Genomic DNA, 22224 nt, shown 5'->3' with positions numbered 1-22224 from the left:
ATGGATTGGTTAGTTTGAGTATGACGAACTAATTTCCGGTTCGGTTTCAGTTTTAGTTTAAGTGATGATATATATCTTTCAAATAATGAATTGAGTTCCATTAGTTCATATTTCATTTCAAATAAAAGGATTCAATTACAATAAAAAGGCAGGTAAGCGGGCAACAAGTTGCGCCGCCACCCCCTTTTGAATGACAAAACCGATCCTAATGAAAATAAAATTATCGTTCTTCGGCGTCGTTGAGTTACTGTGCACGACCCGCTGAACTCTATTTAGAAACGTAACAGCATCGGGGGCAAGAGACCCAAATGTATCAAAAGCAAAAGAAATGAAGGCGTGTTGATTCTCAACACACGCCTTCTCGTGCTTAGCAATTTTTCCTGCTTCTGCCTTTAACACGGCCTGCCTAGCAACAAACCCGGTGTCCCTAAGCCCGACAATAGGGGACACTCCCATAAAAACCGAAATAAACCAACTTTTGTTATTGTGTCTATGGATTATTATTATTCTTTCGATGTTAAGTAATTTACAAATAATTTAATAAATGGTGCAGCCCAAATACTTACTCACAGTCCCAATTGTGTAATAATCAATTAACTATTAGCTAACATAAAAAACAGGCCTAAAGTTTCAAGCCCAAGTTCATTATTTCGGGTCATCTTTCTCGGTCCAAAAGTTACAAGCCTAAATCTTAACCGAAACCGAACCAAACCCATTGTGAAAACAAAAAAACCGACCTATGCACACCCTTAGTTTTGTTAGCTTTCATAGGTTAGCAAGGTATGTGCAGGTCTCATGTGTTTAACAAAAACTGACCCATGCACACTCTTATATTGCCCTCGGTATCAACTACCTTTAGCCCAATCAAGCAACTTCAAGCCTTTTTTTTATCAACCCAGTTACTAGCTCATGCTCTTGTAACACAACTTACACAAATAACCAACAACTAACTGAAACATTTATTCATGTCATTGAATATTCAAATAATTAACCACTAATATACAGTAACTTTTTTTTGTTAGCCACTAAACGAGCCTTTAAGCAATCGACCATTCCATCGGGTTTAAGTTTAGTTTGGAAGCCCATTTACAACCAATGAGGTTGTGGGCGGATTCGGGTGGAACAAGAGACCAAGTATGATTTCATTGTAAAGCATCAAATTCATCTTGCATGGCCTTCCGCCGAAGCGGACTTTTAAGTGCTTGAGTAACATTTGTAGGTTCGTTAGGATGAGCAGAAGTAGCATTGTAAAGGACGAAAGTGTCATTATGATATTTGGGATTTGGTTTACTGACTCTACTGGTGTGAGGTAGGGAATTAAAATTGTTATTGTTTGAAGAAAGAAGTTGGTCAGGTGTTGTTAAAGAGGTGTGGGTGTTGTAGAGGGATCAGGGGCGGATCTTATTGAGGGTAGGGGTGCCCCGCGCCCTGTTTTTCCCCACAGTGGCCGAAAATTTGCGTACGTAGTGTAAATTTACCTGTTTGCTGCTGGAAATTTGAGCCCGACCCCCTCGTTTATGAAAATTGTCCATACAACTTAAGTTCGCCCCACCCCCCAATATTTTCGTTCAAACTTCGCCACTGAGCGGAATTGGCCGGGTATGGTCGTAATGGGCATGAGAGATTGTTTTGGAGGATATTATTTGAGCTGGATATAATTGAATAGTGAGGCGGGATTAGGAGGAGAAGGGGTAGATGACTTTGAAAGATTTCGGGTGTATGATGCGGGGATGTGAGATGAGAAATTCCACATGAAGCTAGATGGGAAGCAAGCATAATATATTCACCCATGTTATCCGAGAATAATTGTTTAAATTTACATTGAAAAAATAATTCTAGACTAGATTTTGATAGCTGATAATATATTGAGAGAATCGGATTTCCTTTAAAGCGGGTAAATCCAAGTGTATTTTGTGTAGCCATCGTAAAAAGTGACCAGTGAAAAGGAAGTTTATGATTTTATTGATGCAACATGAATTACAAGAATCATGAAGATTGGTAATAAAAGGAACTAAAGAAGTCAAATATTGTAAAACTTTAGATTATGGATGACCTGGACGATGATGCCAAAGGAAGGCCTTATATGATTGTAAAAGAAAATCTTGAGGTTGTGAGGCCGGTCGGAGGTCATACATTCCTAGAGTACTTGTCATGCGGAGGAGGGGAGTGTTGGTACGAGAATATTTGATAACCAAGTTTAACGAAAAAATGAACCATTACATTATTCTCAATGCATAAACGGGATATTGAAATTATGTTGCGAGACATGGAAGGAACACAAAGATATGCAACCAAATTGATCATTCTCATTCAACAGTAGGGAATAAATACAAAGAGTTAGGCAGTTAGCTATGATACAAGAATTTGATTACAATATGTATGGAAACTAATAACTATAGAATTATATATAAATTTATATTACAATATATCAATATTCAAAATTATTTAGGTGAGAATCCGGTTGTAGTGCTTATAGTAGGCCACCTCAAGTATGTATCCAGTTTCACTTATATTAGTTAGGTAAAAAAGACACGCTAGGTGATGAAAATGCTCTTAAAAAGAAAACGAATGGGTTAAAGTTGTTTTTTTATATGGTAAACTTAGAAGTTGTCTTCAAGGTGGTTAAAGCAGAAAACAAAGGGGTTTGAATCTAAGACCTCCGCTAGAGGGACTCATCAAGTGCTTACCGCACCGTGCCTTTGAAGGTTGGGTTAAAGCCGTCAAATCTAAACCATTTAAGGGTATTTTCGTCACTCAACATCTAAATATATTTGTGGCTTAATTGTCATCTCAATCAATGTTTACATCGTCCTCAATGTCATCATCAACCTCTAGATGTAACACCCTAAGCAAATACTACATCAGCTGTCAAAATCAAGCCAGGTAGTGAATCCGACGCTTAAATAGAAGGAATACAATCATTCAATTAAGTTTCAGATATCTGTGTTCCATAAGTCAACTTTGACCTTGAGAGTCAAATTTGACTGAAAAGTCAAAATTGCCACAATTTATTCCTATTTCCATAATATCTTATATGACCAAACTACCCTTTTCATCCTTCAACCTCCTTATACATCTATGTTGGCGAGAGTTCATTTCACTGTATTTGTGTTTCGTAAAATTTAAATGTTTTGTTACGGAGAATGTACAACTTATTCTCTTGCTATCTTTCCAAATTACCCTTTCTTAAAAGCTTTAAACTCGGTTGCATAATTCTTTTTACCTGCATGTATAATTTTCTCACACAATTGATCCACATCTGTATGCTACCCAAATTTTTAAATTTATGTGTTTATAAATTATGTAACATGAAGACTAATAAAGGAAGAAACTGATCAAATTTAAAAGTGTCACAAGACATATGCTATGCATAAAACCTCCTACAAATTATGTATTAAGAATTTAGACATTTAAGTTATCAAAATTAATGCATTATCTATAAGTACATTTTAAGAACATAGGAAATATTAAATATATGATATTTAACCATAAAAAAATAAAAAAAGGAAATATTTATAATTCAAATAGAAAATGATATAAAATTGCCTTTACAGGAGACTGATTGAAATATAATCCACACATTTGTTGCTCCTCGAACACGAATCTAGTGGCAGGCTTATCATTCCCGTTTTCATGTATAGTTCTGCATATATGGGCTAGAAAAGAAAATCCGTTTACATTTGAGTTTGACTTTTGAGGTCAAACAAACGACTTTTCATCTTCAAAAATCATATTTCTCTTGAAATATTAAGCAAGCATTTTAATGATAACTAAATGGGGTACTTAGCATGAATCTCATTGTCCCATAGTCAGAACTAACCTAAATTCAGTTCATATATTTTTATATCATGACATGTTTTCTTTATTCAGTAGTATAGTAATCTCCATGTTTCTCAATGCCATACTTGGCATGACTTAGTTCGTTTTGGTCAAGAGTACTTTAAAAAGGCTCAAATATAGAGCTTGAGAAGTTGCTCAGGAACCGAGTTCAAGCTTGAATAAAAAATGAACTCAAACAGAATCATTGACATATATAATCTAATCCAACAGTTTATTAGACATGTTTTTATATTTTCTAATAATAATATAAGAAAAGAATTTAATATAGAATATATCAGTTGAGTGGTGGCTTCTAACCATGGAGAAATTTTGCAAAAACAAAGTAATTTACTCATTTGTGTAATTATGCACAACTTTTTCCAAAGCATGCTTAATAGAAGGGTGAGAAAATAAATATCCTAGATTTCGACATAACATCATCACATAGCATACCCCCCCCCCCCCAATCACAAGTCACCTAGATCTCGACAACATCATCTAACCAACATAGATGGAAATTCAGATCCCTTAGGACTTCACCACCGGCTGCCACCCCTCCCATTAAAAGCTTGCAAGAAAAATGAACATTTGACTTCCTAGTAGGACCCGGTTGTGAGTCATAAGCTAATGGGTTGTCGATGAAGACTACCTGTACTCCCAGCCATACTCTTGTCTTTCTCATTTTCTTCAGTATTGTGGCCTCCTCCGTGGATAAATTGACGAAGGAGACCACAATACTATAAAAAATTAGAAACACAGGAAGGAGTATGGTTGGGAGTATCGGGAGTCTTCAACACCAACCAGAAAGCTTATGACTCACTACCGGGTCCTACTAGGAAGTCAAATGTTCATTTTTCTTCCAAGCTATTAATGGGAGGGGTAGCTGGTGGTGAAGTCCTAAGGGAACTTTTTGTCCCACCTATGTTGGTTAGTGATGATGTTGTCGAGATCTAGGTGACGTGATTGGGAGGTATGTGATGGTGATAATACACAAATGCACTCAATTTAAAAAAAAAGACCTAAAGTTTACACGTTTGAATGTTAATTGTTTGCTTAAAAGTAATTTTGAAGAAATATGGGCCACAAATATAAAAAATTCCTCGGACTTAAAACCGTTTTGCCGGAATAACCGGTATTTTAGAAAAAAACCACCCGTGCGATGTTTTAGTAAACCGGCCAAAAATACCGGGCTCAAAATATCGGCCTGCTGTGCGAAATCCGGTTCAACCGGCCGGTTTGAACCGATTTTTAAAACACCTATTATTATGTTATATGATATTTTTGAATACTATGATGATGATATAATGTCTTTATTATTTAATAATTTATATTATATTTCAATTCTCATAATTTCAATAGGTCAGAGTTTTCAATTTAAATAATAATAATTTTATAATATCGTCGGAAGGGGTGATTGTGGATTGATGGAGGGGTAGCTTCTATTATTAATTAATTAAAGAAACAAGAAAAGAAGAAAACATCGATACAACACAGATACACGTATAGATTGTTTGTGAATCATCGTCTCTTTCTGTGATGAAGCCGTTGGCTTAATGCATGCAATTGGCAAAAATATGAATCCGTCAAAGTGTATGATACTATCGCTAGATTCGTTTTGATACCAACACTAATTTTAAAATAAAAAATATATTACTAGTGGCAATGTCGTCTTGATTATAATAATACATGAATTTACCCTTAATATTGTGTGCTCTAATACCAATTTAAGAACAAATTGATAACGAAAACACAAACGAGCACACAATATTTAGGGTAAACTCACGTATATTATAATCAAGAAACTAGCACAAAACTTGAATATAATAATCCCTTTCACTTATACATTAACCCTAACATGACTATGTATTTATAGGGAAACCCTAACTTGGCCAACAAGTAATTACCAAAATAAAGCCCAATTGTAACCCCATAAACTCATTACATCATTAATGAATTTCATGGCTCAATAGGTTTAACCCGGTCACCTACACGTGACGGCCTAATATAATGGAAATTACCAACATGCCAACGCCACGTTGCGGCGGATCGCTTCTTAACATCGAAAAGTAGATTAAAAAGAGAAGTAAAGAAAGTATATTTAAAATTAGATGAATCCTAATTGTATATTCAGAGTTCACAATAAAATGACATAAAATTGAATGTCAAATAAAAAGATATATTCGTGTTCGAGGTACCATATCCTCCTAAAGTGGAACCAAATAACCAGTAATGCAAATTTACATATGAATGAGATGAGCAACCAACTTGAAGATAACTCACTTTTTTCACATTGACCAGAAAGTAATCTCGTTAGATCAAATACCCGGTACTATTTGCTTATTCTTAAAATTCTAACATACAAGTGCACATCCAATCATGTTACAACTTTAATACACAAACGAATCACAACATCCTGAAACTTCAATAATTTTAAATTCGTAAAGATAATTATAAGCAACAATGATTGTTACGATATAAACAATAATTGAGCTAAAGAATTGTAGAAGAAGAAGAATACAGAAGAAGAAAGAGAGAATCTCTCAAACCAACAGCTACCTTTTCATTCAACGATACATTGTTTAAGTATAAATATTAATTAAACTTACAACCCTCGTAATATGATATTATTACTATTGACCCCCTCTACTATTTAATACTTAACATTATACTATATGTTAAGTGTTTATTTTATTTTATTTTTCTGATATCATGTGGTGTAATTCCGGATTTGTGGGTGAACTTGTGTAGCTTTATGATTATTACTTTTGAATTGATATGTAATCATTAATGCTCGTTTGTCCGTTAGAGTCGTTTATGTTCGTTTGTCCATTAGTTTCCATTGATGCGTTCGTTTGTCAATTAGTGTTCGTTTACAATATTATTAAAAGGACATAAACGGACACGAGCAAACTCAATTTATTAATGAATGAACATGGACATGAATATTCGTTCGATAGAGTGTTCGTGAACTATCTGTTTATACGACAAAAGCTTAACGAATAAACACGGAAAAGGTTTTGTCTGGTTCGGGTCGTTTACATCCCTAAGAATAGTATCATCACCTGGTTTAAATGAATCAAGAGTGAGTCACATTATGTTACAGGGATAAACAAAATTTGGTACCAAGTTTTGAGGTACCAGTATATTCTGTATTTTGCATTAAAGACTAGTTCGGTATACGCACTGATACCAAATATTTCAAATTTTGGGATCGGTATCAGTATTGTGCTACGTAACATGTGATTGGACCATCCATTTTTTTTTTCTTTTTTCTCTTAAACTTTAATAGTGTTATTGCTTATTAGGTAGTTTCTTAACAATAATATTGTTTTCTCTTTAAACGTTAATGTTTATATCAGTGTTTTAAAAACCGGTTCAAACCGGCCGGTAGAACCGGTTAAACCGGATTTCGCACAGCAGGCCGGTATTTTGAGTCCGGTATTTTTGGCCGGTTTGCCAGAACATCGTACCGGCGGTTTTTGTCTAAAATACCGGTTTTTACCGGCAATCCGGTTTTATGTTCGAGAAATTTTTGATATTTACGGTCCATATTTTTTCAAAATTACTTTTAACCCAACAATTAGCATTCAAATGTGTAAAATTTAGGACTACTTTTTAAAAATTGAATGATTTTGCGTTATTTTTTTAATATGAATTAATTTTTGGATTGTTTTTATTATGGAATCATTTATTTTTTGGTTATTTTTGGATTTAAGTTACATTTATAGGAAATTATAAAGTAAACTATTCAACCGGTTGAACCTTCCGGTATAACTCGGCTCAACCGGTTGTACAATTTTTAAGCCCAATCCGATACAAGTAAAATACCGGTTTTTAAAACATTGGTTTATATTGCCTTTTTTCTTTATTTAATCAATTTGACGATTTTACTTGTTAACTTTAATAAATTTATCATACAACACTTAATACTTAGAATAGTTTTTTTTTTCTTAACTGATATACGTTTCTACCCTGTATCAACAAAAGTTATAGTTTAGAAATTTTATATTTATTTTATTTTTAAACAAATTTATTTTATATTACTTTTTATACAAATAACTGATTTTTTTAATTTTATATCTAACCTTTAGAAGTAGTAGATCTGATTAAAAAAATGATAGATCTAAATTTAAAAGTTGTAGATCTAGTTAAAAAACATAATAGATCTAACATTATAAGTTAGATATAACATTATAAGTTATAGATCGAGTTAGAAAATTGTAGATCTAACCTTAGAAGTTGTAGATCTAGCTAAAAGAATGATAGAACTTGTAGATCTAGTTGAAAATGATACATAAAGATGGGGTTAGTATTATTTAAGAACTCTAAAAAAGTTAAGAACTATTAGGAACTCTAAACAACCAATTTTTTTTTAATTTTTTTTATATATTAACATTATTTAAGAGTAGTTTTATCATATTTTATATAAAATTTTTTGATTACATATATTAATCACAAGTTTATATATGTGTAAAATTTATGTACGAACAAATTTACATAAGTGTAAAACAAAACATAGATATGTATAAAAACTAATTTTCAAAATTGAAATTGTAAATATAGATATAAAAAATGATAAAGCTACACTCAAATAACATTAACATACAATATTTTTTTTATAAAAAACGTTAGTTTTCAAGGGTTCCTTCAAGTTTTTAAATAATTTAACAGTTCTGTAATGATACTCATCCTAGATGTGAATCACCATATCAGAATCTTTACTGGAAGACTAAAAAAAGAAAAGAAAAACATTACCGCCGTTATCGCGGGCGTCACCACCATACGGCGTTGCGCTGCCGGCCGGCCGGAAGCTAAAGAACTGTCAGATCAAGCTAAAGAATTGTAGAAGAAGAAGAACAAAGAAGAAGAAGAGTTAAAACTCTCAAATCAATACGCTGTTTAAGTACAAATTCTAATTACACTTACAACCCCCATAATATGATCTTTTTACTATTGACCCCCTCTACTATTTAATATCTAACATAATGTGAATGAGTAACAGAGAGATGATATTTATAACTAGGAATTTACCCAGCGCGTTGTGCCGGGCGGGTCAGTAAAATCTGGATGGTGGTAAAACTCAAACGTTGTCGGTCTCGAGTGTTGAGATGATAAGTAAACGTGAATTCAGTCGGTCTCTTACGATACCCGGACTAAAAACAAAAATGGCAGTTGGTCGGTTTTCATTGCGTTGCTACTGGAACTAAAACAAAAGGCACTGACTTTACGCGAATTTGGTCGGTTTCTTTCTTGTTCATTACGGTACGTAAGTAGCTAATTATTGTTCATAGGTATATATATTTTGTTTAGAACGACAGCTATATTATTAAAAAAAAACTATCTAGTAAGTAGCTAATTATTGTTCATAGGTATATATATTTTGTTTAGAACGACAGCTATATTATTAAAAAAAAACTATCTAGTAAGTAGCTAATTATTGTTCATAGGTATATATATTTTGTTTAAAACGAAAACTATATTATTAAAAAAAACTATCTAGTAAGTAGCTATTTTATTTGTTATTAAAATTGTTATTATTTAAAACTTTTGTATTTCCTAGGTATATATTTTCTTTTAGAACGACAACTATATTATAGAAAAGATGTCTAATAAGAAACTAATTAATTTGTTATTAATAATCGTTACCATTTAAAAGTTAAAACTTTTGTTAAGTTGATGTTATTATTATTTTGATGAAGCTGAAAGAATTGGAATTCCATTTTTGAGCCCGTATTTGAAATCGATCGGGTCGGATTATACTCACGGTGCAAATTTCGCAACGTTAGCCTCTACGGTTCGACTTCCGCAAACATCATTGTTTGTATCTGGACTCAGCCCATTTGCATTGCCAATTCAAGTCGACCAATTGAAACACTTTAAGGCTCAAGTAGATAGTCTTTACTCCCAAGGTATTAATATATACATGTTTAAAACTTTAAAGTTAAGTTTTAAAATGTAATTGTTGTCACATTTTGTGCTTTGGTTACATTTATAGGGCCAACTAATCTTCCTCCACCTGATGTGTTTGGGAAATCACTCTATACATTTTACATCGGTCAGAACGATTTCACATCCGATTTAGCGAAAATTGGCATCACCGGAGTCAAAGAGAGACTTCCGGAAATCATTTCTGGAATCGTTAACTCGATTAAGGCAAGTATTAACAATTGTATAGATAGACTTTATCCTAGATAATAAGGGTATTGAGCCTAGTTGGGGTAACAAGATTTATTATACAATTATTATGTTTTAGCATGTTATGAAAACTTTTTGTTGAAATTTTTTTATTCAGGATTTGTACGCGTTAGGAGGGCGTGCGTTTTTTGTACTAAATTTGGCACCTATTGGATGTTACCCTTCATTTTTGGTTCAATCCCTCATGGCGATGACGATATTGATGAATTTGGGTGTTTGATCTCGTACAATAATGTTGTATTTGACTACAATAATATGCTTCGTGACGTTCTTAATCAAACGAGACAAGAGCTATTTGATGCCCAAGTCATCTATGCTGATTCTCACAAAGTGTTGCTAGAGCTTTTTCAACATCCTACATCTCATGGTACGACTAGTTCATTACAATGGGTGGGCCAAACGGGTTGAGTAACATTTCAAAATAAGTATGTGTAGCACAACTTCAAAAGGGTCGGGTCAAGTTGAGACCCAGAGTCTAGCGTTTAGACATATATACCTTAAACATCAAATTTTGATTTACTTCCCTCATTTTGGCTCTGGAACCAGTTAGTGGGGGACACCCTATTGTGGGGTATGCCTTTTTTTACATCAAAATCTTGCACTTTTACCCTTTGTATACTATTGAGCGTATCCTCTATGAGTAAAAGTATTATCCTTTATGAGTAGAAGTAGAGAGATGATGTGACTGATTTAGTAGAGTAAAGATATATTCAGTAAAAACAATAGGATGCGCATGTAGCATATAACTCTTATAAATTGTTGCTAAAATTTGCAAATTCCAACATTATATCTCATGGTACGGATTTTTAAAGTGTGTACCTCAATGTAGGTTTGAAGTATGGTCCATTAGCATGTTGTGGAAATGGCGGCGATCCCTATAATTTTAACCCACAAGTGTTTTGTGGGAACACAAAGGTTATAGACGGTCAAAATCTGACCGCATCAGCTTGTGAAGACCCCGAAAACTATGTTAGTTGGGATGGAATCCACGCCACCGAGGCTGCAAACAAGATAGTCACTGATGCCATCCTTAGTGGCGACTTCACCGACCACCTTTCGAGATCAATTGTTCATAGGTCAATTTTGGTTAATTTACTCGGTAAATAAACCGAGTCAATAAAGGCAATGAGTAAATTCAATAATGAAAATTTTCATTTTTTGAGAGTATGCTAATAACAAGTTACACTATAGGTGTTTTTAATCATAAAAGGTTACAAAAGTTCTAAGGAAAATAATCATTTTCAAGAACAGGTTGTGTTCTTATCCCAAAAGCACAAGGCATTCTACTATGACCAACATATTTTGTATCCAAAACCTCGCTTTTTTCGGATTCTTTCTCCATTTTCTGAATTTTTCTCTTTTCGACAAATCTAATTACCTTAAATAAAACTAATCCGCACAAGAAGAATCCAATGCTCCCAACACCAATTCCGACCACCCAAAGCTTCCATATCTGGTGTGAAGAAGGTGGGGCCTGTACCATGATCGCGAAGTACCCTTGGCCCCACACTTCACATGTGCGAGACAACGACATGTTGGTTATTTTAGTCATCCCATTAGAGTAAAACTTGACACATTTCCCATGAGGGAGCCACATTGAAGGAAAATTAACCATAATCGGTTTGATGAGAGGTAGCTCTATTTGTGTAACTGAAGATGTGAGATGACCGTCTTGACCTCTCACGTAGGTTTCACCGTAGGCACCGAAACCGAGAATCGGGGTAACAAAAGTGTAATTTGGTATATTGTAATAATAAGATGACCAATTTCCTAAATTCGAAAAGACTATATCTAAGGATGTAACATTCGGCTTGGGGACTGTCCTTGGAGGGACCCGAAAATGACCCAAATTAGCTCCAGTAGCCCAAACAGTCGAGCTGCGTAGGTGGACAACCGAAACTTGCATTCCTGTGAAATTTGAGGGTAGAGAAACGTTATACAACTTACCCACTTTTGGAGCTTCAGGCATTGATTTCTTCGCATGATCTTGAAGAAAACCATCCAATGGTCGATGAAAATCATCCAATGATTGATCGTCATTAGTCATCGCTTGTGTTACAAGAAACGAACATAAATAATAAATAATCACAAACTTGATGATGAAGTATGTTTTAGACCCCATCAACATCAATACCAATCGTTGTTTTCCCAAAGTCCGTCATATGGACATCTTTTTTTTCTCTTTTTCGTGCGAATCTTAATATGAAATCTAGAAAAGCGTCTGAACAAGATCTTGGTTGTGTGATCTCGTGAATTTTTGTTAGGTGGTATGAATGGACACTCAGATGACAATGAAATAATATGAAATGAGAGATGAATGTTTTGATGTTTTTCGAAGTATTCTCGAAGACGTTGGGACGTTTTGGTTGTTCCTATGATTGTGGAAAATATGAAAAATGAAATGTCTAGTAGAGTTTGAGAGGGTGACGTTTACTTCGACCGAGTCTTTTGCTCATTTCAAAGACACTTCTTAAAATAGATCCTTCATACACACCTTACCTCACACCACAAATATTTTAGAGGAGCTGCTGAGAATCCTTCTTAAAATAGATCCTTTATACGTTGGGAAATTAGTGTAAGCAAATGCATTTTTTGTTAATCTTTAACAGAATAATTATAATATTGATATGAATAATTAGTGACATATGGTTTACTTTCACTTTGATGAGAGCTTCAAAATCATAAAAAGAGTGTAATCAAATTGAAGCTAAGTGAGATATTAATGTTTAAAATGATGATGTGTTTTGATATGAAAATAGGTAGTTTTGAAACTCATCACGACAGACACATACTTCCGCTACTCTTGTTCAATATCACGAACGAACATATATTCGTGGAATAAGCGATGATCAGATGGTTCTTACTCAGGGAATCTTTGGGCTTAACTTAGTACTTTTATTGAATCATCGTGGTTCTAGTATGAATCTTGGATTTGAATCGATTCATAGGGTCTTAACAAGAGAATTCCTATAAATAATAAATAAAACAAATATAATAAAAATTATTTACAAAAACAAATCAAATAAAAAGAAAAAAATAGGGAAGAGTAACTCAAGAGGTCTGTAAGGATCATGATAAAGACAACCGGGCCAACTTGATATTTTGGTATTATCGCCAAAAAGAACTTTCCGATTTTTTTATTCTTATCTTCATAGCAGATTGAATTAGAAAGTAAGAAGTTTCAAACTTTCTATTAAATATCCGTTCCAACCAGTATTTGGGTGTTTTTGCTTGACTTGTACTAGATGAAAGTCTCATATATAGTTCTCGAATGGGGGGGGGGATCACACCTATCTCAATAAAGTTTATGATTGGTTTGAAGAGCGTCTCGAGCTTCAGATGATTGCGATGTTATGAGAGAGTCATATCAAATACTTATATTAATCAACATTCGATTCTTCTTTGTGGCGTTTTCTTACTTTTATGTCGTATTTATATTACAATATATTATAAACGTATTTTCTCTCGATTGTTCCCTACGAACTCAAAACATAACTTAATCTGACACACATGACATTCTACTTAATTAGTGAATCATTGGATAATTACAATTAACAAAAGTTAGCATAATAAACACTACAAATACCATCTTTTTGTCACACTTTTATGTAGTTATCCCATATTTCAAAATAACATGTATAAACAAACAAAATAATAAAAGCTAAGGGCAAGGTCCCAATAACTTATAGCTCAAACCAATATAACGTGGATTGTGAAGATAGACAAACAACCAATCATAAACCATTATCATTCCACCTGTCACAACAAAATCTTTTACTTTCAGTTTCTTAACAACAAAACCTTTAAAAAAAACATTTAATAAAATATACATAGATAGGACGAACCTAAGTTTGTGCGGACAACATTTGAAATGGCCACGACAGTTTTTGCGGCGGCCACCGTCGTCATGTCACCACGTGTTGCTACCGTAACCACCACTGCCCGTTGCTCCGCGTTACCTAACCTACCTGTTCGTTCATTTTCTACTTCCATCAAGCACGTTTCAGGTAATGTTGCATCATACATTAGTTAAGTATGTTATAGACACATGTATTGTACGTGTTGGATAATAAAAACGATACGATTTATAAATATGTAAATGTTTTTTAGAAAAACGATATAGTTTAGTTAAACGAGTTATATAAAAAAATGTTCAATTTATAAAAAGGTTATACAAAAAGAATTATATTATTTTTTTTAGAACTTTTTTTATTGTGTTTAAGCCACCGCACTTTCCAATTTGGAGAGTCCCATTACCCCACTCTTACGAGACTATGTTGTCTTAACCGGGCCTACGCTAGCTTCAGAGTTTGGCTTGGGCGTTCGTCGTTGTGCCACCACAAGAGCATAACTCTCTAGTGTACAACGGTGTGACGAAAAACCCGGGTGGGCTCAGATCCCAAATTGACAAACTCACAAGGCCTAGCTCAAATCCTTAATTACTGAATACTGATATCCACCCAAAGTGACAACATGTGGGAATCAAACTTGGCTTTCCTACCACTATGCCACATAAGTTGCTTAGTAAAAAATGTTTATCTGATTATTTGTGGGTGTAATAAGCATTTTGCAAAGTTGTTACTTGCTTATATACATTGCTTATTTGAAAATGGAATAAGAATGATACACAAGATGAAATTGTTTTGGGTAACAACTTTTAATGTGTAACTAATCAAATAATTTTTATTTAACTATTTTCGCATACCAGAGTCGAAACGGTCATCTCTTTTCCGAATCAAAGCCTCAGAAGATGCATCATCCGCACCAGATGCTACCGAGCTGTTCAACGATTTAAAAGAAAAGGTAAATATGTATGATACTAAAACATCATAAGCATGTTCTGCTTCATATATCATTATGATGAATCTTTCTTGAAGGATAACTATTTTTTTATTTTTTTTGTTTAGTGGGATGCTCTTGAGAACAAATCCACAGTCATAATCTATGGAGGAGGAGGAATTGTAGCAATATGGATATCATCGATTCTTATCGGCGCAATCAACGCAGTACCATTAGTAAGTAGCATCATAAGTTAATTAATATTATTGTAACAAAATAGTTTTGTATGATTGTACATTTGTACCATACTTATAAGTTATAACCTCAGCTTCCAAAGATTTTGGAGTTAGTAGGACTCGGATATACCGGATGGTTTGTCTACCGATATCTCCTCTTCAAAGTAAGAGCTTCGACTAGTCTTTTGACTTAACTGATTTCGTCTTAAACGGCTGATAATAATAATATCATGTGTTTTTGTACTGCAGTCGAGCAGAAAAGAGCTAGCGACAGACATTGAGTCCATAAAGAAGAAGATTGCAGGGACCGAATAGATTGGTTATTGTTATGGTTGTTACAATCCATGATCCTGCATTTACCTGTTTTGTTGAATTTGAATCGTTGTTTTATAAATTTTATGTACAAGAGGCGTATATGGTCTTGTAATGTATAGTATATTTCTTATATGGAATTTGTATGTAGCTTTGATCTTGTTTTGAAATACTAAACCTACATATAAGATACATATGGTAGGGCTATACACGAACCAAACCAAACCGAACAAGCTTTTATCGGGCAAGCAAACAGTTCACGAACACCTAAGTGTACGAAACTTCTTGTTCATGTCCGTTCATTAAGGAAATGAACTTATTCGTGAACGCAATTCACGATCACAAAGGAACACAAACAACATTTATTATATTTGGTTAACCGAGAATGGTCGGTGTCAACAGTTCGATCCAGATACCAAATTTGTATTTGTGTTTTTTTTATTAACATTCACGTTCATATGCTAATTTACATATTAATTAATCACATAATACTTATATTTTCTTATAGTTAATAGTTTGTTTAAATCTTTATAATAAGAATATAAAAGAAAATAGTTAACAAAAACCTTTAATGAACAAACACTATTAAATAAACATTATCGAACATAACCGGACGTAAACACACATTATTGAATGTTCATGAATACAACTGACCGAACATGGCCGCTGTTCGAGTTCATTCATCTAATTAACCGAACGAAATTCCTTGTTCATGTTCATTAATTTATTAAACGAACACACACAAACGAACTTCTCACCAAACTTTCCGTTCGCTTACAGCCCTACATGCCGGAATCCAAACAGATAAGATATCAGAAATCCAACACATAGCACATTTACAAGCTCTATCAACCACTCAACCTTGGAGTCTCAAAGTGAAAGCTTTCAGAGCCAAAAGAACAGATTTCAACCTCTCTTTAGCTTCATCATCAATCAAATTCCCATCATCATCAAACTTAGGCGGATCTTCAAACGCGTTTAAAAAAAACTCCGGCTTATTAATAAAATGAAGATCTAAATAAACACCACTTTGCCGAAGACTATACTGCGACAAGCCTCCACCAAAACTCCCTCCAACACTAACAATAGCCGCAGCCTTATCCGCCCACACGTTCGGTAGCCTTGACGCCCAGTCAATGGCATTCTTCAAAGGCGCAGTGACGTTGTAGTTGAACTCGGGTGAAGCGAATAAGAAGCAGTCCGAGTTGAGAATCTTGTGACGAAAAGCCTCTACTTCTGGTGGAAATTTTTCGTCAATTTCAAGATCAGTGTTCAACATGGGCAATGATGATATGTCAATGTATTCAATCGACATTCCGTCGAGAGTTTCATTGGTTATGTCGATGGCGGAGCGGATGAGGCCGTGGTGGAAGGAAGCTTTCCGAAGGGAACCGCAAATGGCAGCAACCTTGACGATGGGTTTGGGTGGCAATGCAGGGTCCATGTTATGTTATCCAAAGGAATAATATTTTGCTTGGACTTTATATATATAAGACATAAATAAATAAAATGAAAAAAAAGCCATACTAATTTTATCTATGAAATTACTATTTAGCCCCTGCAACCTACTATTTATATCTATTGAAATATAGTATTTAAGGTTTTAGTGTCAACCCCACGGGCCTGGTTTAACTCTATATATTGTAATCGTTTATTGAATTAAATGATCCACTACATGTATTTGTTTAGTTATTTGTAGAAGATGTCGGTTTAAATACGAATTCGCACAACAGAAAAGAAATATTCGAGTTCCAGATTACGACTTTACATTTCCAGTTTTTGTGTTGAGAGAACAACATAAAAAGAGGTTAGAAACATTCTAACCGAAGTCGAATCTTCAATGCCTAATTGTAAGTTCGGCCCGAAGATGCAGAATACCATTGATGAAGTAAAGACTATCCACTGCTGTAAACGAAGTCCATGGAATCGCAAACAAGTTCCTGTAACCGACCGCCTTTCCACCCGTAAAAGTATAATTCCCTTTATACTTGCTAATATACTCTTCAGTCGGCTTTGACCGCGCTGCAAACTCGTAGTCAACCGCAAATGTCACCGACCCTTTTTCCTGCATGCCTAGGAAAAGCCCGAAACAATGAAACGAGCTTTGTTGGTCCATGTTACAATGAGCCGATAAGAAAAACCCTTGACTGCCTAAATGAAAAGCTTGAGAATAAACCCGACCCGATGGAAACAGATTCAAACACTCTTCACGTTTCAAATCTAGGTACACCACGCACTGCTGACGTGGAAGCTCGAATTCCACTACCTTAACTGGCCGGTACTTGTATGCCCGTTCGATGAACCGGCGGTTTGGGCTCGGGTTTTCGTCGGCAGCTAGGGTGCGTTGTCGGTGAGGGGCTTCGGCTTTGAAGAAGAGGGCTTCAACCACGACTTTTTGTGCAAAATCGTGGTCGAAATCGTTGCAGGCCATAACTTTCCTTAGCTTTCTGCAGGTCATGTAGGGGAAACGAATGTACCGAGCAAGACGTGTGGTTAGGATTTCTCGGCGTTCTTCTATTTTAGGGTACTGAATTCTTGACCATTTGAGAACAAAATCGTAAACTGCGTCTTCTGATGCCACCTGGAGATCATCACTTGCCAAAATTGCTTCCACTCCAGCAAGTGGTAAGTTAAGAACCTCTTCTTGAGACCTGATGATTACATGATAAATATTAAATAACTTGATACTGGAAACTGAAACTCAAAAAAGGATAATGAGCTTACTTTGTTATATCTTTGTAACAAACAGCAAGGAACTGTTTTGCTGCATCGGTCAATGGTTGAACTGCTTCAGCCATTAAAACACTGGATGGAAGATCAAGATACAATAGTGCAGATTCAGGTGTCATAGACAAATTTCTCAATGCACGGCTACAATATCTCATGCATGAAGCCACCTCAAACTTATCAGCAGCCATCAACACGTCCAACAGACCAAGCGCAGATGTCACTGTTAAGGTGTTGCTGTACATGAAGTTAAGGAGTTCCATAAGTGCAGCTTCCTCTGTTCCATAAAGAAAACGTGACGGTTTATCTAAAAGTGTTCCTCATAATTAATTATAGTAAGCTGAAAAAAAAAAACATGTACCTGACGCATTGATCCGTAAAGTTACATGCCGTTGCTCTGACTCCCGCATACCATTCGAGAAGAGCTAAATTGAAGATAAATGAAAATGTGTTTCATTAAAATTATGAAATTAAACGACAAAAACGGTACACTTGTTTGGATATTATAATTCACCTTGTAGAAAAAGGGACTTTTGGCTGCCAAAATTGGAGAACTAATGTGTAGAGTTTTTACTCTCACTATAGTTGAACACTCCATACTCCAGTTTGAATCAGCATCGTTTGCGCCTTCATCTCCTGTAAAGTGAAATGAAAGAAACCGTAAATAAAAACTTGTTTTGGTAACTTGAGATTGATTTGTGGGACCCGTAACGACATTTATGCTATGTGAGAGGAAAGAATATGTGATAGTATGTTATAGTTACTTGAAGTTTGGATTAAGAAAATGGGACCACAGAATGAAGACAAGTAAACCAATAAAAACTTGATGTTTGAATTAGAATCATAGCAACATCATTTGATCATCTTGCTAAAATAAAGATAAAAAATCGTATAATAAGAGAAAAACCATATTTTATCTATGAAGAGTGAAGGCCAAACAATATTATCATCTATCATGTTTCATATGCAAAAAATATAGCTACTTCTTTGACCACTACACATATTTTCATTTCATCCATTCGCCTTATACGACTCCACCTTATCAGCGGGTCGACCTATCTGGGGTCCAACAGGTCTCGGTCCAGTTACCTTGACCCAGCCAATCAGGAACAAAGGTTTAGTGCTAAACTAGTGGGTGGTTAATTGTTGACCATTGACTGTTGACTGTTAGGGGTTGAATGTTAGAAGGCATTAACTACCAAATTATGTTTAAGTATTCCATCTAACGTTCTACTTTTCTTTGTCTTGTTTTATCTTGATTATCAAGTGGTTATTGTATTGGAGATTAGCCCCTCTCGAATCAGGACAACTATGTTACTTTAATAAAAATCAAACTTTGATTTTTCAATATCTAATTATCACTCATCACCACACAGTACACATAAACCTCCTATCAAATTTGGGTAGTTTATAAGAAGACAAGCGACAAACTTTTTGGAATCTTCAATCAAGCAAACTAAAACAAGACAAAATATATTTACAAAAAATTAGCAAATGCTGTAGGTATGTAATATGATACTATTGTTCAATAAAATATCTCAAGTCGGCTACCGCTCAACATTTTCTCTTTATTAAAAATTAGCAAATGATGAGGTATTGAATAGACTTAAGAATGTAACACATCCAACAGATTTTGGTGCAATGATAACTGTGACATGAATACAACATCAAGAAGTATTTACGAAACGAGTAGGAAAAATCATCATACCTGATGGTGGTTCTTCGATCATTGCTGCAGGCTCCTCATCCTGATTTTCAGTGTCCACGTCATCGGGAATGCTATCAGGTTGGTTCAGAATTTGTTCCTCTGCACCCGCAGCAGCCATGTCTACAGCTGTGAATGCTAAATTGTCATTATCACATTATCAATGTTATCAATGTCAACATTTGCTCAAAGTAACCAAATTTGCATAATGTTGTTCAGCCTAACAAAGCATGTAGAGTACAATAGAAAGAACATAGAAAGGGCCGTAAGGAATCTAGAGCAAAACCGCAAAAAATATACAGTCAAACAAGTCTAGCAGAACTTGAATAAATTATAACCTACTAGTTTATTCAATTTCAAACAACAAAGTATCTTTCACGTTTTTTCAATTCATCAAATGACAGCAGTGCAGCACCAACAATTAATTGAAAGAGGAGTAAAAGAGTACTTTCTTTATGTCAGTTAAAACTTTCTACTAACACAATAACCACAAACTGATAAATAATTATGTTCTGCAAGCATAGTTTAGCCAATAATAAACCAATATTCATGTATTAACCTACAGGTTCAATCTGTTAACAACACATTATTCCGGGCGTGTCAAAAACTTAACCAAATTACATACAACCAAAATGGATTAAGTACTAGGGGTGCAAACAAACCAAGGTGCACGCAAGCTACCAGAGCTCATATTGATAAAAAAAACTCAAAACAAGCCGAGCTTTTTCGAGCTTGAGCCGAGCCTGAGCCACAAATATGCCCGTTTAGTAATCAAGCCCAGGCTCGAGACTTGTGCGCATGGTTGTAAAAATTGCGCCTAGGTGCTGATTAATCACTGGTCGTACCCCACTGACTAGTCGCCGATTAATTGCTATTTAGTCAAAATCGGTAACAATTGAAAATTTTATATATAAAATTAGGTATATATAAGTATATTTGAAAAATTACATATAAACTTAAACCAATTTATCCCTATTAATAGTTAGTCTCTACCACATTGCTCGACTAGCGGCTAGCGAGTTCTACAACACTGCTTGTATGGGAAGCTCGTTTAGGCTGGTCGAGCCTTGAGCATTTTTATGTTTTACCTCTTTCGGAATTCTATGTATTAATTTCACACCGCACAGCCAAGCTCGAGCTGAGCTTTGGCTTGTTTAAGGTACTACAAGAGCTCGAGCTGATCTTAGCTTCGTTTAAGGTTTTTCTCAAAATATATATAATAAAACCCTAAAAACGTATAAAAATAAATTAATAAATAATAAACGAACCAAGCCCGAGCTTGAAAAAGCAATTCACGAGCTTGAGCTTTAGAAAAAAAGCTCGAAACGAGCTGAGCTAAAGCTTAAGCTCTCATAAGTCAAAACGAGCCAAGCTCGAGCTAGAGCTCTTGTAAGTCAAAATGAGCAAAGCTTGAGCTTGAGCTAGAGCTCCCATAAGTCAAAACGGGCTAATCTCAAGCTCGAACTCATGTAAGTCAAAATAAGACAAGCTCGAGCTGGGCTCGTTTACACCCCTATGATTAACAGCAAAATCTAAAGCCATCTCCTTTTAACTAAAATCTGTCCCTATTCCCTAACATAAAAACAATCATCAAATTCTTGACATCTTATAGCACTACACTAACACAAGCAACAATTCTTTTGATCATGTATATCACCAACAAACAATAATACAATTAGATACAACAAAATATACAAACACAAATTACCATTTCCTCGTTTAATAAACAATAAAAGAGCCAAGCTTTGGCTTGTTCAAGGCACAACACGAGCTCGAGCCGGGCTAAGACTCGTTTAAGGTTTTTCTCAAAATATATAAAAAACTAAAAACATATATAAATTAACTAATAAACAATAAACGAGACAAGCTCGACTAAAAAACGTATACAAATTAACTAATAAACAATTCACGAGCCAAGCTCAAGCATTGAAAAACAAGCCAACCTCGAGCTCTTGTAACTCAAAACTAGCTGAGCTCGAACTTGGCTCGGCTCGTAAACACCCCTAGGAATAACAGCAAAATCTAAAGGCATCTCCATTAACTATTATTATTATTATTATTATTATTATTATAACACAAGCAACAATTCTTTCGATCATGTATATCACCAATAAACAATACAATTACCATTTTCTCGTTTAATATCTTCTCGCCTCCGCTTGCGGTTCCTCGCCCAATCGGCTAAACTAATGGAACCTTCTCCATCGGCAGTACTGCTCTCGGTGGACTCAGAAACCACCTCAATTCGAAGTATCCGATCGGAGAAGTTGCTATCGTTGAACGCAAACCCAAAGTCACTACCAACTTCGCTAGTATTATTATTATTATTATAGTCCATCACAGCTGTCCGAGGATCAAACAGGTCCAAATTGGAGTCTCTCATGGTGTAATTTCAAACCCTAAATAAAAGTATTTTGGTTTGGTGGTGAAGATAGATAGATATAGAAAATG

The 22224-nt window shown here is 34.8% G+C and overlaps 3 protein-coding genes and 2 pseudogenes across 5 annotated transcripts; 2 read left to right on the top strand and 3 right to left on the bottom strand.

The window, feature by feature from the left end:
* Positions 1 to 2044: 2044 nt before the first annotated feature.
* Positions 2045 to 12063, top strand: LOC143577159 (GDSL esterase/lipase At4g01130-like; annotated as a pseudogene). Its single transcript, XR_013143069.1, has 5 exons — positions 2045 to 2126; positions 9519 to 9728; positions 9815 to 9972; positions 10112 to 10381; positions 10844 to 12063. The product of XR_013143069.1 is annotated as a GDSL esterase/lipase At4g01130-like (transcript).
* LOC143577158 (uncharacterized) lies at positions 11237 to 12061 on the bottom strand. The gene has a single exon (XM_077061079.1). It carries the CDS (start codon positions 12059 to 12061, stop codon positions 11237 to 11239), a length of 825 nt encoding a protein of 274 aa, XP_076917194.1.
* A 1754-nt stretch (positions 12064 to 13817) lies between the features above and the next one.
* Positions 13818 to 15501, top strand: LOC143577165 (protein CURVATURE THYLAKOID 1A, chloroplastic-like). The gene is made up of 5 exons (XM_077061080.1): positions 13818 to 14021; positions 14723 to 14817; positions 14922 to 15029; positions 15122 to 15193; positions 15279 to 15501. The coding sequence occupies exons 1-5, from the start codon at positions 13886 to 13888 to the stop codon at positions 15342 to 15344; spliced, it is 477 nt and encodes a 158-aa protein (XP_076917195.1). The 5' UTR covers positions 13818 to 13885; the 3' UTR covers positions 15345 to 15501.
* A 589-nt stretch (positions 15502 to 16090) lies between these two features.
* Positions 16091 to 16901, bottom strand: LOC143577150 (NADPH:quinone oxidoreductase pseudogene; annotated as a pseudogene).
* A 118-nt stretch (positions 16902 to 17019) lies between these two features.
* Positions 17020 to 22224, bottom strand: LOC143577149 (BTB/POZ domain-containing protein POB1-like). Of its 2 annotated transcripts, none has more exons than XM_077061070.1 (6): positions 21901 to 22224; positions 19777 to 19911; positions 18583 to 18704; positions 18430 to 18493; positions 18066 to 18345; positions 17020 to 17992 (listed from the first exon to the last, which is right to left on the bottom strand). In XM_077061070.1, exons 1-6 carry the CDS (start codon positions 22154 to 22156, stop codon positions 17179 to 17181), a joined length of 1671 nt encoding a protein of 556 aa, XP_076917185.1. In that variant the 5' UTR covers positions 22157 to 22224; the 3' UTR covers positions 17020 to 17178. The 2 variants fall into 2 exon arrangements, with proteins under 2 accessions (XP_076917185.1, XP_076917186.1); XM_077061071.1 differs by having other exon boundaries at positions 19777 to 19902.

Source organism: Bidens hawaiensis, unplaced genomic scaffold, assembly GCF_021521415.1.
Source record: "Bidens hawaiensis isolate Kalapana, Puna unplaced genomic scaffold, B.hawaiensis_p1.1 tig00028477_1, whole genome shotgun sequence".
Taxonomy (NCBI): Eukaryota; Viridiplantae; Streptophyta; class Magnoliopsida; order Asterales; family Asteraceae; genus Bidens; species Bidens hawaiensis.
Note: the sequence above shows the minus strand (reverse complement) of the source record. Positions and strands in the feature narration are given on the sequence as shown.

What these genes read in the sequence shown, in the direction of transcription:
- LOC143577158 (XM_077061079.1), bottom strand. Translation starts at nt 12,061, where the DNA reads ATGACTAATGACGATCAATCATTGGATGATTTTCATCGACCATTGGAT.
- LOC143577165 (XM_077061080.1), top strand. Translation starts at nt 13,886, where the DNA reads ATGGCCACGACAGTTTTTGCGGCGGCCACCGTCGTCATGTCACCACGT. An exon ending in CAATCAACGCAGTACCATTA is followed by an intron (nt 15,030 to 15,121) that starts GTAAGTAGCATC and finishes TTATAACCTCAG; the next exon opens with CTTCCAAAGATTTTGGAGTT. An exon ending in ACCGATATCTCCTCTTCAAA is followed by an intron (nt 15,194 to 15,278) that starts GTAAGAGCTTCG and finishes TTTGTACTGCAG; the next exon opens with TCGAGCAGAAAAGAGCTAGC.
- LOC143577149 (XM_077061070.1), bottom strand. Translation starts at nt 22,156, where the DNA reads ATGAGAGACTCCAATTTGGACCTGTTTGATCCTCGGACAGCTGTGATG. An exon ending in AAAGTCCCTTTTTCTACAAG is followed by an intron (nt 18,494 to 18,582) that starts GTGAATTATAAT and finishes TCTTCAATTTAG; the next exon opens with CTCTTCTCGAATGGTATGCG. An exon ending in TGTTACAAAGATATAACAAA is followed by an intron (nt 17,993 to 18,065) that starts GTAAGCTCATTA and finishes TGTAATCATCAG; the next exon opens with GTCTCAAGAAGAGGTTCTTA.